The 14,313-nt window shown below is 52.6% G+C and overlaps 1 protein-coding gene across 2 annotated transcripts in view; it reads left to right on the top strand.

Moving 5' to 3' along the window:
- RGS9 (regulator of G protein signaling 9) overlaps positions 1-14,313 on the top strand; it is a 74,319-nt gene that overhangs the window by 45,718 nt on the left and 14,288 nt on the right. For both annotated transcript variants that reach the window (XM_089667260.1, XM_089667259.1), the window contains exons 12-16: positions 294-407; positions 1,960-2,075; positions 4,951-5,038; positions 7,537-7,675; positions 7,757-7,839. In XM_089667260.1, the coding sequence (XP_089523386.1) occupies positions 294-407; positions 1,960-2,075; positions 4,951-5,038; positions 7,537-7,675; positions 7,757-7,839 (540 nt within the window). The remainder of the gene's footprint in view (positions 1-293; positions 408-1,959; positions 2,076-4,950; positions 5,039-7,536; positions 7,676-7,756; positions 7,840-14,313) is intronic.

Here is a 14,313-nt window from a genome sequence, read left to right as displayed (position 1 = left end):
GGGGAAGCATGTACTGATCCGTGGTGATCTGGGGGATGCATGTACTGATCCGTGGTGATCTGGGGGAAGCATGTACTGATCCGTGGTGATCTGGGGGATGCATGTACTGATCCGTGGTGATCTGGGGGATGCATGTACTGATCCGTGGTGATCTGGGGGATGCATGTACTGATCCGTGGTGATCTGGGGGATGCATGTACTGCACACTGGAGCACTGGCACCTCCCGGCTCACACTGCGCAGCGCCCCCTGTAGGATCTTCACCATATCTGATTCTCTGTGTTCTCCCATCAGGATCCTGAAATACTGCGAGCAATACTTCACCCATGACCCCATCATGTCCGGCTGCCTCCCCAGCAACCCCTGGATCACAGATGACACCATGTTCTGGGAGCTGAACGCCAAGCTGTGAGTGGGCTGTATGGGGTACAATAACTGCCTGGACACTAGACATTCACCTGATCTCCTCCCTGTACAGGTACTGCCCCCTACTGGAGGCACAGATTTATGAATGGTAAGATGCCCTGCTGTACCGCCCCCTGCTGGAGGCACAGATTTACTAATGGTAAGATGCCCCATGCACTGCCCCCTGCTGGAGGCACCGACAATACTGGTAGTAATATGCCCCATGCACTGCCCCCTGCTGGAGGCACTGTCTTGGAAATTCGCTTTAACGAATTTCTCCTTACCGTGAGTACTCGCAGTTGGATGCGCAGAAATCCCCCATAAAGCTGTGCGAATCTCGCTTACCACGACTGCAGCCAAACTACACGATTCCTGCCCATCCAAATACTTTGGTTCTGTTGAATTTGTGGGTGATTGGAGCTCCGTTACCCTAGAATGATCACACGACACTCTAAGGCTGGTTGCAATCCACATAAGGGCCGGCTTTAGGCTCAGCTCTCTGTTTTTATTAAAAATACACACATGCCCCCCACATGAATAAAGTCAAACCCCTCCCACCGAACAATGCAATGGGGATTGCCTATACAGAAGATGTACATTCCAATTGGAGCATAGCCTTTGCTATTATCTATCACTGGTCCTCCCCCATGAGTCTTCTGAGGTCAGCAGACTTCCTCCCCTTCCCCCCTATGAGCCATCTGAGGTCATATTTCCTGTCCTACTAGCTTCTATTGGTATGTAAAATTCTCTGCACAAGCACTCCCTAAAAATATCAGTCTGTACCTGGATGGGCCCGATACGATCTTTATTAAAACACATCCATCCGAGATACAGTTCAGATTAGTAATGGGTTGTAAGATATGCATAAGCCTACACGTGGAGTTCACACCGCTTGCGCATTGCGTTATGAAGCCCACGTGGTACCATGCTGCTGATATGTGGATACAGGCCCACGGTCTACTGACAGCAGCATTCGCATGGAATGCCGTGGTGGTATACACGCCGGTCTATAAGCGCAGATCTGCCATCTCATCCATTACCAAGCTGAGTACTGTAATACATACATTGTACATGGCATGGCCCAATTGCAGCCTTCAGAGCTTTAATTAAGCCACACGAGAGACATATGAATAACACGAATACATGACACATTTAAAGTTCGACCAACAATACAAAATTTCCATGACAGCACCGACACCGACCGATTTCTAAATGTATTTTAAATATTTTGGTAAAGACAAAAAAACATGAAAATTGTGAGGAACAAGCAGAGTGGTGCCGGGTCCTCCCAACCCTGGTGATGGGATGACTGACCTGCCCGCCATTGTTTGATGGGTGTCCTCTACATCCGGCCGGTGATTGCTGATTATTGATCGCTCTTCAGTCCATTATAGAGAGATGGGATCTCTGTTCTCAGGAATCCAGATGCCCCCACCCCATATTACTGGTGGAGCCCCCCCCTCCCCAGGACTGCCAGCTGTAGGGGGAGACGTACTGAACTTGGGTTTGCTCCAACAGAGGCCAAACCTTTGACTTCCATCATTGTCTCCTGTAGGGTGGAGGTCCCCACCAAGCTGCGGGTGGAGCGATGGACGTTTAATTTCAGTGAGCTGATCAGAGACCCCAAAGGACGGCAGAGCTTCCAGCAGTTCTTGAAGAAGGAGTTCAGCGGTGAGTGTGGGGATGGGGGGGAAGGCACACTGGATGGGGGGGAGGCACACTGGATGGGGGGGAGGCACATTGGATTGGGGGGGAAGCACATTGGATTGGGGGGGAAGCACAATGGATGGGGGGAGGCACATTGGATGGGGGAGGCACAATGGATGGGGGAGGCACATTGGATGGGGGGAGGCACATTGGATGGGGGGAGGCACATTGGATGGGGGAGGCACATTGGATGGAGGAGGCACATTGGATGGGGGAGGTACAATGGATGGGGGGAGGCACATTGGATGGGGGGAGGCACAATGGATGGGGGGAGGCACAATGGATGGGGGGAGGCACAATGGATGGGGGGAGGCACAATGGATGGGGGGAGGCACATTGGATTGGGGGGGAGGTACAATGGATGGGGGGAGGCACATTGGATGGGGGAGGCACATTGGATGGGGGAGGTACAATGGATGGGGGGAGGCACATTGGATTGGGGGAGGCACATTGGATGGGGGGAGGCACAATGGATGGGGGGAGGCACAATGGATGGGGGGAGGCACAATGGATGGGGGGAGGCACATTGGATGGGTGGGGGAGGCACATTGGATGGGGGGGGAAGCACAGTGGATGGGGGGAGGCACAATGGATGGGGGGGGGGGTAAATCCAAATGGCAGACTCCAGACTCATTACCATCCATAGTCCATGTGTATCTATAGCCTCCATTATTATTGAAGGAAGTGAAATCCAGCGAATGAGAGGCGCGGCCCAGGAACCGACTGTTAGTCACCCTCTGAAAAACGATCCACTGCATGACACTTTTCAGAGGGCGGCAAGGGCTGCCATACGTCAGAATGACCCCTACATGTTTCTAGCCCCTTCATACATGACACACGGGGTACACCGATGACCTCACTTCTCCACAATTGTCATTTCTGGCTTCCTCTTAGTATTGGCTTTCCAGCTGTCCCCCCCCCCCCCCCCGGGACTGTCTGGTGGGGGGGCCTCCCGATCCTCCTCACTTGTATGGGGACCCCAGACTAGATATTGGGGGGATATATTGAAGGGGACTGTACGGGGGCAATGGTTGTATTGAGAGCAATGCTTTGGGGGAGGGGGGGTATAGAAGATGGTTGGTGAAGATGTGGTTTGGGGGGGTGTATTGAGAGGAATACTTTAAGGGGGGGCATTGGGGGGATGGTTTGAAGAGGCGTGTATTAAGGGGGGTTATATTGGGGGAGGAAATCTTTTTTTTATTTTTTGGGGGGGGGGGGGGTGTATTGGGGAGGATGGTTTAAGGAGCGGTGTATTGAGGAGGATGGTTTGTGGGGTGTGTAATGGGGAAGATGGTTTGAGGGGGGTATATTGAGGGGGGGGGGTGGTTTGGGGGGATGTATTGAGAGGAATACTTGAATACTTTGAGGGCGTGTATTGAGGGGGGTGAGGGGGTGTACAGAGAGGAATGGTTTGGGGGTATATAGGGGGGTTAGTTTGAGGAGGTGTGTATTGAAGGGGGGTGTAATGGGGAGGCATATATTGAGGGGGTGGTTGGGGGGGTGTATTGAGGAGGATGGTTTGTGGGGTGTGTAATGGGGAAGAAGGTTTGATGGGGGTATATTGGGGGGGGGGGTGGTTGGGGGGGTGTATTGAGGAGGATGGTTTGTGGGGTGTGTAATGGGGAAGAAGGTTTGATGGGGGTATATTGAGGGAGGTGGTTGGGGGGGTGTATTGAGGAGGATGGTTTGTGGGGTGTGTAATGGGGAAGATGGTTTGAGGGGGGTATATTGAGGGGGGGGGTGGTTGGGGGGGTGTATTGAGGAGGATGGTTTGTGGGGTGTGTAATGGGGAAGAAGGTTTGATGGGGGTATATTGAGGGGGGTGGTTGGGGGGGTGTATTGAGGAGGATGGTTTGTGGGGTGTGTAATGGGGAAGATGGTTTGAGGGGGGTGGTTGGGGGGGTGTATTGAGGAGGATGGTTTGTGGGGTGTGTAATGGGGAAGAAGGTTTGATGGGGGTATATTGAGGGAGGTGGTTGGGGGGGTGTATTGAGGAGGATGGTTTGTGGGGTGTGTAATGGGGAAGATGGTTTGAGGGGGGTATATTGAGGGGGGTGGTTGGGGGGGTGTATTGAGGAGGATGGTTTGTGGGGTGTGTAATGGGGAAGAAGGTTTGATGGGGGTATATTGAGGGAGGTGGTTGGGGGGGTGTATTGAGGAGGATGGTTTGTGGGGTGTGTAATGGGGAAGATGGTTTGAGGGGGGTATATTGAGGGGGGTGGTTGGGGGGGTGTATTGAGGAGGATGGTTTGTGGGGTGTGTAATGGGGAAGAAGGTTTGATGGGGGTATATTGAGGGAGGTGGTTGGGGGGGTGTATTGAGGAGGATGGTTTGTGGGGTGTGTAATGGGGAAGATGGTTTGAGGGGGGTATATTGAGGGGGGTGGTTGGGGGGGTGTATTGAGGAGGATGGTTTGTGGGGTGTGTAATGGGGAAGAAGGTTTGATGGGGGTATATTGAGGGGGGTGGTTGGGGGGGTGTATTGAGGAGGATGGTTTGTGGGGTGTGTAATGGGGAAGAAGGTTTGATGGGGGTATATTGAGGGGGGTGGTTGGGGGGGTGTATTGAGGAGGATGGTTTGTGGGGTGTGTAATGGGGAAGATGGTTTGAGGGGGGTATATTGAGGGGGGTGGTTGGGGGGGTGTATTGAGGAGGATGGTTTGTGGGGTGTGTAATGGGGAAGAAGGTTTGATGGGGGTATATTGAGGGGGTGGTTGGGGGGGTGTATTGAGGAGGATGGTTTGTGGGGTGTGTAATGGGGAAGAAGGTTTGAGGGGGGTATATTGAGGGAGGTGGTTGGGGGTTCTGACCTCTGAAGGTGACTTGTCTCTTCCCCCCAGGTGAGAATATGAGCTTCTGGGAGGCCTGTGAGGACCTGAAATATGGTGACCAGTCCAAGGTGAAGGAGAAGGCGGAGGAGATCTACAAGTGAGTGGAGCAGAGCGGTTGGATGTTGGAGGGCCTGAGATCACTTCTAGAATTTCCCACATTCCCGTCCTCATTGCTCCCATCTGGTCTCAGTAATCAGGAAGTGCTGGGCAATCAGCGATCACACAATATTGGGCTCGGGTCCAACAAGGTCCTAAGCACCTTTCTTGGTGCCCTTCAGTGCTCAGCACTCCGATCATTGTGATGGCCCTTCCCAGCGTGAGAGCTGAATGTGAGGTAAGAGAAAGGTATAGAGTGCTCTACAGAGAGACATCAGACAGTTCTGCAGAGGTTACCTTGCTCACTGAGCCACTCTGAGAGTGCCCCAGTCTCTCTGCCCCCGCCCCAGTCTCTCTGCCCCGCCCCAGCAGAGTCTCTAGTAGCACTGCCCCAGCCGAGGCTCCCTGCCCCAGTGGAGTTTCTAATGATCTGCCCCAGCGGAGCCTCTAGGGCCCCCACCCCAGCGGAGTCTCTAGGGCCCCCACCCCAGCGGAGCCTCTAGTGCCCCCACCCCAGCGGAGTCTCTAGGGCCCCAGCCGAAGGCTCTCTGCCCCTGCCCCAGCGGAGCCTCTAGTGCCCCCACCCCAGCGGAGCCTCTAGTGCCCCCACCCCAGCGGAGTCTCTAGGGCCCCAGCCGAGGCTCTCTGCCCCCGGCCCAGTGGAGTTTCTAATGATCTGCCCCAGCGGAGTCTCTAGGGCCCCAGCCAAGCCTCTCTGCTCCGCCCCAGCCGAGTCTCTAGTACCCCCACCCCAGCTGAGGCAGGAACCCTCCTCACCCACATCTGGCCCCTCTGGGCCCTCCTCAGGACCCCTTATAGCCGCTTCCTGAGATCCATTGGCTGTCATCCCAGCATTGATTAGGTATGTATCATATGGAGGAGTGTGTATCTGAATCTCTCTGCCGTGTTCCTGCTTCACCTCCTGATCAAGTATTGATTACCTCAACTGGGGGGGTGGGGGGCAAATAATCAAATCTGTGGGGGGCTGGGCTTAGTTGGGTCAATATTGCATTCACCATGGCAGTGATTTATTTCACGTATTGCCTTTGATCCCAATTCTAAAGTCCAGACTGGGGAGGGTTGGACCCTCGGTCAGGTTTTTACTGCTGTGTCCCCACGGGGGGAAGTTACAGTTGTCACCAGAAAGGGGATAGTAGGGAAATCTTCCAATGGGGACACCTGTTGAGGTGACCACTAAGAAGAGGTTTAGTTATTACTTCCTGCTGTGTCTATAGGACAGCAAGTGCGGGGAAATCCGAGGTGACCAAAAACAAAAGCCTAGCAGTAGTTGTACCCCTTGGGTTCACGTATGTGCGGGCTGGTTTTCTGCCCCCTCCGGTGTGACATTGTTCAGTGGCTCGGGTGTGACACTGTTCAGCGGCTGGGGTGTGACACTGTTCAGCGGCTGGGGTGTGACATTGTTCAGCGGCTCGGGTGTGACACTGTTCAGCGGCTCGGGTGTGACATTGTTCAGCGGCTCGGGTGTGACACTGTTCAGTGGCTCGGGTGTGACATTGTTCAGCGGCTCGGGTGTGACACTGTTCAGTGGCTGGGGTGTGACATTGTTCAGCGGCTCGGGTGTGACATTGTTCAGTGGCTGGGGTGTGACATTGTTCAGCGGCTCGGGTGTGACATTGTTCAGCGGCTCGGGTGTGACATTGTTCAGCGGCTCGGGTGTGACATTGTTCAGTGGCTGGGGTGTGACATTGTTCAGTGGCTCGGGTGTGACACTGTTCAGTGGCTCGGGTGTGACATTGTTCAGTGGCTCGGGTGTGACATTGTTCAGCGGCTCGGGTGTGACATTGTTCAGCGGCTGGGGTGTGACATTGTTCAGCGGCTCGGGTGTGACATTGTTCAGCGGCTGGGGTGTGACACTGTTCAGTGGCTGGGGTGTGACATTGTTCAGCGGCTCGGGTGGGACATTGTTCAGCGGCTCGGGTGTGACACTGTTCAGCGGCTCGGGTGTGACACTGTTCAGCGGCTCGGGTGTGACACTGTTCAGCGGCTCGGGTGTGACACTGTTCAGCGGCTCGGGTGTGACATTGTTCAGCGGCTCGGGTGTGACACTGTTCAGCGGCTCGGGTGTGACATTGTTCAGCGGCTCGGGTGTGACACTGTTCAGCGGCTCGGGTGTGACATTGTTCAGTGGCTCGGGTGTGACACTGTTCAGTGGCTCGGGTGTGACACTGTTCAGCGGCTCGGGTGTGACACTGTTCAGCGGCTCGGGTGTGACACTGTTCAGCGGCTCGGGTGTGACACTGTTCAGCGGCTCGGGTGTGACATGTCAAAGTGTACGTCATCGCGAATCACCCCTGAACTGGGCTCAAAGTCATCAAAATGCGCTGCGGCCGACCCCCACATATGTGATCCATTGAGAAGGCTGCGGGTTGGCATGTCATGTGATGTATGTGAGCCGGGCTTTGGCTTTATGAATGATATGAGAGGATGAGGATGGCGAGACATCGGTGGCAGCTGATTGGTCGCTCTCACCCATCACAGGCTATTCCTGGCGCCGGGCGCTCGGCGGTGGATTAACATAGACGGTAAGACGATGGACATCACGGTGAAAGGCCTGAAGCACCCCCATCGCTACGTGCTGGACGCCGCCCAGACCCACATCTACATGCTGATGAAAAAGGTTTGCCGCTCTTCTGTGGTAGTGGGCGTGTCTGCTCCGCCCCCTGCGCATATTTTACCATTTTCTCCTGTCTCCTGGTAGGATTCCTACGCTCGCTACCTGAAGTCGCCCATCTACAAGGAGATGCTGAACAAGGCCATAGAGCCCCAGGAGACTAAGAAGAGGTGAGCGACGTCATCACGTGACTAGAAAATACACAGAAGCAGCGCTAGGAAAACTTCATTTATAGATCCTGTCCGAAAATCTGCGATATTACCGAGAGCGACGTGTGCGCATACAGTGCAGGAAATGCGTATTTGCCCCCCCTGATGGTGAATGTTCGCCCCTCACACAGAAACGATCGGTCTAACAATGGAATGTTCGCCCCTCACACAGAAATGATCGGTCTAACAATGGAATGTTCGCCCCTCACACAGAAACGATTGGTCTAACAATGGAATGTTCGCCCCTCACACAGAAATGATCGGTCTAACAATGGAATGTTCGCCCCTCACACAGAAACGATCGGTCTAACAATGGAATGTTCGCCCCTCACACAGAAACAATCGGTCTAACAATGGAATGTTCGCCCCTCACACAGAAACGATCGGTCTAACAATGGAATGTTCGCCCCTCACACAGAAACGATCGGTCTAACAATGGAATGTTCGCCCCTCACACAGAAACGATCGGTCTAACAATGGAATGTTCGCCCCTCACACAGAAACGATCGGTCTAACAATGGAATGTTCGCCCCTCACACAGAAACGATCGGTCTAACAATGGAATGTTCGCCCCTCACACAGAAACGATCGGTCTAACAATGGAATGTTCGCCCCTCACACAGAAACGATCGGTCTAACAATGGAATGTTCGCCCCTCACACAAACGATCGGTCTAACAATGGAATGTTCGGTGTAACACTGAGAGACAGAATACAACAACAAATTCAGCAGAAATGCGTCTAAGAAATGATGACTGATCTGCATGTTCATGAGGGAAAGAAGGATTTGATCCCCTTCACAAAACATGACTTAGTACTTGGTGGCCAATCCCTTGTTGGCCATCACAGAGGTCAGACGTTCCCTGGAGTTGGCCCCCAGGTTCGCACACATCTCAGGAGGGATTTTGGCCCACTCCTCTTGGCAGATCCTCTCCAAGTCATTAAGGTTTGGTGGCTGACGTTTGGCAACTCGAACTTTCAGCTCCTCCACAGATTTTCCATCGGATGAAGGTGTGGAGACTGGCTAGGCCACTCCAGGACCTTAATGTGCTTCTTCTGGAGCCGCTCCTTTGTTGCCTTGGCCGTGTGTTTTGGGTCATTGTCATGTTGGAACACCCATCCACCACCCATTTTCAATGCCCTGGCTGAGGAAAGAAGGTTCTCACCCAAGATTTGAGGGTACATTGCCCCGTCCATCGTCCCTTTGATGCGGTGCAGTTGGCCTGTCCCCTTAGCAGAAAAACACCCCCAAAGCAGAATGTTTCCACCACCATGTTTCACAGTTGGGATGGTGTTCTTGGGGTCATAGGCAGCATTCCTCCTCCTCCAAACACGGCGAGTTGAGTTGATGCCAAAGAGCTGGATTTTGGTCTCCTCTGACCACAACACTTCCCACCAGTCCTCCTCGGCATCATTCAGATGTTCAGTGGCAGACTTCAGACGGGCCTGGACATGGGCTTTCTTGAGCAGAGGGACCGTGCGGGCACTGCAGGATTTCAGTCCTTGTCGGCGTAGTGTGTTACCAATTGTTTTCTTGGTGACTGTGGTCCCAGCTGCCTGGAGATCATTGACAAGATCCTCACGTGTAGTTCTGGGATGATTCCTCACTGTTCTCATGATCATTGACACTCCACGAGGTGAGATCTTGCATGGTGCACCAGACCTAGGGAGACTGACACTTGTTTTGTGTTTCTTCCATTTGTGAATGATTGCACCAACTGTTGTCACCTTCTCACCAAGCTGCTTGGCCATAGTTTGGTAGCCCAGTCCAGCCTTGTGTAGGTCTACCATCTTGTCCCTGACATCCTTGGACAGCTCTTTGGTCTTTGCCATGGTGGAGAGTTTGGAATCTGATGGTTTGATTGCTCCTGTGGACAGGTGTCTTTTATACAGGTAACACAATGAGATTAGCAGCACTCCCTTTAAGAGACTGCTTCTAATCTCAGCTTGTTACCTGTATGAGAGACACCTGGGAGCCAGAAATCCTGCTGAATGATAGGTGATCAAATCCTTCTTCTCCTCATGAACATGCAGATCCGTCATCATTTGTTAGACGCATTTCTGCTGAATTTGTTGTTGTATTCTGTCTCTCAGTGTTACACCGAACATTCCATTGTTAGACCGATCATTTCTGTGTGAGGGGCGAACATTCCATTGTTAGACCGATCATTTCTGTGTGAGGGGCGAACATTCCATTGTTAGACCGATCATTTCTGTGTGAGGGGAGAACATTCCATTGTTAGACCGATCGTTTCTGTGTGAGGGGCGAACATTCCATTGTTAGACCGATCATTTCTGTGTGAGGGGCGAACATTCCATTGTTAGACCGATCATTTCTGTGTGAGGGGCGAACATTCCATTGTTAGACCGATCGTTTCTGTGTGAGGGGCGAACATTCCATTGTTAGACCGATCGTTTCTGTGTGAGGGGCCAACATTCCATTGTTAGACCGATCGTTTCTGTGTGAGGGGCGAACATTCCATTGTTAGACCGATCATTTCTGTGTGAGGGGCGAACATTCAATTTTTAGACCGATCGTTTCTGTGTGAGGGGCGAACATTCACCATCGGGGGGGATAAATACACATTTCCTGCACTGTATAAATCCAGTAGGGAGATCTGCGATATTACCTGGCCCTGCGTGTACATGTAGATCCGGTATCTGCACAGCACGTGTCCGAAGGTCCTACAGCAGGATAGAAGGTACATATTAAGGAACTGGTCCCGGCTTTACAGAATTCCTGGATCCTTTCTTGAATATAACTGGATATAACATTTATAGGGAACGTTGATCCCGGGAATATCCGATTATTGATCCCGGGAATATCCGATTATTGATCCCGGGAATATCCGATTATTGATCCCGGGAATATCCGATTATTGATCCCGGGAATATCCGATTGCCTCTCGGGGGGTCAGGAAGGAATGTTTCCCCTGCAGGAGGAGATTGGATCGTGCTTTGCTGGGTTTTTGCCTTCCTCTGGATCAGCTGTGGGTGGAGGATTAGAACTTTAATGGTGGAACTGGATGGACTTTTGTCTTTTTTCAGCCAGACTAACTATGTAACTGTAAGGTCCCACTAGGCTGGAAGATGGTCCTCCCAGCACCCTGTGAGGAAAGGTCCCAAGGACAATGCACTTAGCAGAAAACCATGCCCCCCCCCCATACAAAGAGAGGTCATGATATGCAGGTGTCACCACTCCTCTGGCTCGATCTCTCCCAGGCCTCCAAGGGTTAATGGATCAACACTGCAATCATATGGTACAGGCCCAAAGAGCAGAGGAGTCATTCCGCAGGTTAAGGATTTTTAAAAGGAAGCGCTCATGTAGACTTGCATAAGACCAGAAAGCATACGTCTGTACAGCTTGTAGAAATTCCACACAGCATTGCCAGTATGCGTGATGACGTCACAGCGTCCGGGCCCCTTCCCTACGCGTTTTGTCAAAATTTGACATGTTCCTAGAGTTCTGGAAATATCCTGTTACTGCGTCCTTATCGAATGTGATACAAACTGACTGTAACTGCGCAATAACGCGGGACTGTGCCAGTCTGGTGGGGGGTTGGGGGGGGGGGTGAACCTTTGTAGGGTCAGAAGGAAACGTCTTTGGTCTTTGCTCATGGCATGCATTTCCCATGGGAAAAAGGACGGGGTGGGCATGTTTCTTTACAGAACAAAAAGATCAGCAGTGAGGCATGACGTTCATCTAATTGGTCAGATAAGTTGTCATCTGCTGGACTACAGAACACCTCCCCCTCATGATCTACATAACCTATAGTGGAGGTGTTCTGTAGTGCAGCATGGGATAACTGGGCGGGGCTGACAACACTACTTGTGGTTTTAGTGCAGCAGAGGCAGCGTTGTCAGCCCCGCCCAGTTCTCCCATCCTGGACTACAGAACACCTCCACTATATGTTCTGTAGATGATGAGGGGGAGGTGTTCTGTAGTCCATCATGGGAGCACTGGGCGGGGGTGACAACACTACTTGTGGTTTTAGTGCAGCAGAGGCAGCGTTGTCAGCCCCGCCCAGTTCTCCCATCCTGGACTACAGAACACCTCCACTATATGTTCTGTAGATGATGAGGGGGAGGTGTTCTGTAGTCCATCAGGGGAGCACTGGGCGGGGGTGACAACACTACTTGTGGTTTTAGTGCAGCAGAGGCAGCGTTGTCAGCCCCGCCCAGTTCTCCCATCCTGGACTACAGAACACCTCCACTATATGTTCTGTAGATGAGGGGGAGGTGTTCTGTAGTCCATCATGGGAGCACTGGGCGGGGGTGACAACACTGCTTGTGGTTTTAGTGCAGCAGAGGCAGCATTGTCAGCCCCGCCCAGTTCTCCCATCCTGGACTACAGAACACCTCCACTATATGTTCTGTAGATGAGGAGGGGGAGGTGTTCTGTAGTCCATCATGGGAGCACTGGTGACAACACTGCTTGTGGTTTCAGTGCGGCAGAGGCAGTGTTGTCAGCTCACTACAGGACGTCGGGTGCTCACAGGAACACAGGAATGACGTCTGTACCGCAGAGATTTTATTTTTCTGACAAAAACTTTGAATTGTGGAATTACTGTAACCGAGATATAGGGGCGTGTTTATACAGCAGTGAGCCTGGAAGACACCTGCGCAGTGAACGTTTGTCCCGTAGTGTCTGGCGGAGACTTGCTGGGACTTGTAGTCCATTATATGAGTATGTATGGGTGGAGGAAACGGCTGGGAAATATCCATGTGGCTTTGCTGCCATCTGCTGGCCTTTTTGTGGCATTACAGGCAGGCTTTCATACTGGCTGATGTGAGGCTCTGTGTGATCCAGAGCAGGCTTCCCCAACCTTCCTAATATGGAGGATCCCCTCACATGATCTCCGGGAACCCCGAATGATGACTGCTACTACTGCACACTGTGTTCATGTGATGGCCAAGGGGAGGAGTGCGCCCCCCATTGGAGATCAGTGGAAGGATCCCCTCCTAGGCTGCATTCATATTCAGTGTAGCAAACTTCAGGGTTGGGTTTTTAAACACTTCTTTTTGCCCAATTTTTGCTTCTTTCTGTGCGATTTCATACATTTCCAGGCGTTTTGGAGGGTTTGTAATCGCCAAACAGAGAAAAATATCATCTGTTGCTTCAGGTGTTGCTGAGTTGTTCAGATTGTCCAGCTTTTCCATTGGCGGCAATTACTCCTTGTTCATGGAAGCCCTAACAACCTCCGGAGGAACTCGAGGTCTCCATGGAACCCATAACAACCTCCAGAGTAACTCGAGGTCTCCATGGAACCCCTAACAACCTCCGGAGGAACTCGAGGTCTCCATGGAACCCCTAACAACCTCCGGAGGAACTCGAGGTCTCCATGGAACCCATAACAACCTCCAGAGTAACTCGAGGTCTCCATGGAACCCCTAACAACCTCCGGAGGAACTCGAGGTCTCCATGGAACCCCTAACAACCTCCGGAGGAACTCGAGGTCTCCATGGAACCCCTAACAACCTCTGGAGGAACTCGAGGTCTCCATGGAACCCCTAACAACCTCTGGAGGAACTCGAGGTCTCCATGGAACCCCGAACAACCTCCGGAGGAACTCGAGGTCTCCATGGAACCCCTAACAACCTCCGGAGGAACTCGAGGTCTCCATGGAACCCCTAACAACCTCTGGAGGAACTCGAGGTCTCCATGGAACCCATAACAACCTCCAGAGGAACTCGAGGTCTCCATGGAACCCCTAACAACCTCCGGAGGAACTCGAGGTCTCCATGGAACCCCTAACAACTTCCAGAGGAACTCGAGGTCTCCATGGAACCCCTAACAACCTCCGGAGGAACTCGAGGTCTCAATGAAACCCATAACAACCTCCGGAGGAACTCGAGGTCTCCATGGATCCCCTAACAACCTCCGGAGGAACTCGAGGTCTCCATGGAACCCCTAACAACCTCCGGAGGAACTCGAGGTCTCCATGGAACCCCTAACAACCTCCGGAGGAACTCGAGGTCTCCATGGAACCCCTAACAACTTCCAGAGGAACTCGAGGTCTCCATGGAACCCCTAACAACCTCCGGAGGAACTCGAGGTCTCCATGGAACCCCTAACAACCTCCGGAGGAACTCAAGGTCTCCATGGAACCCCTAACAACCTCCGGAGGAACTCGAGGTCTTCATGGAACCCCTAACAACTTCCGGAGGAACTCGAGGTTTCCATGGAACCCCTAACAACCTCCGGAGGAACTCGAGGTTTCCATGGAACCCCTAACAACCTCCGGAGGAACTCGAGGTCTCAATGAAACCCCTAACAACTTCCGGAGGAACTCGAGGTATAGATGGAACCCCTAACAACCTCCGGAGGAACTCGAGGTATAGATGGAACCCCTAACAACCTCCGGAGGAACTCGAGGTATAGATGGAACCCCTAACAACCTCCGGAGGAACTCGAGGTCTCCATGGAACCCCTAAC

The sequence above is a fragment of the Staurois parvus genome, unplaced genomic scaffold, assembly GCF_062004578.1.
Source record: "Staurois parvus isolate SC_StPar_1 unplaced genomic scaffold, SC_StPar_1.0 ptg003134l, whole genome shotgun sequence".
NCBI lineage: Eukaryota > Metazoa > Chordata > Amphibia > Anura > Ranidae > Staurois > Staurois parvus.
The sequence above is the reverse complement of the archived record's forward strand: the minus strand, read 5'-3'. Positions and strand labels throughout refer to the sequence as shown.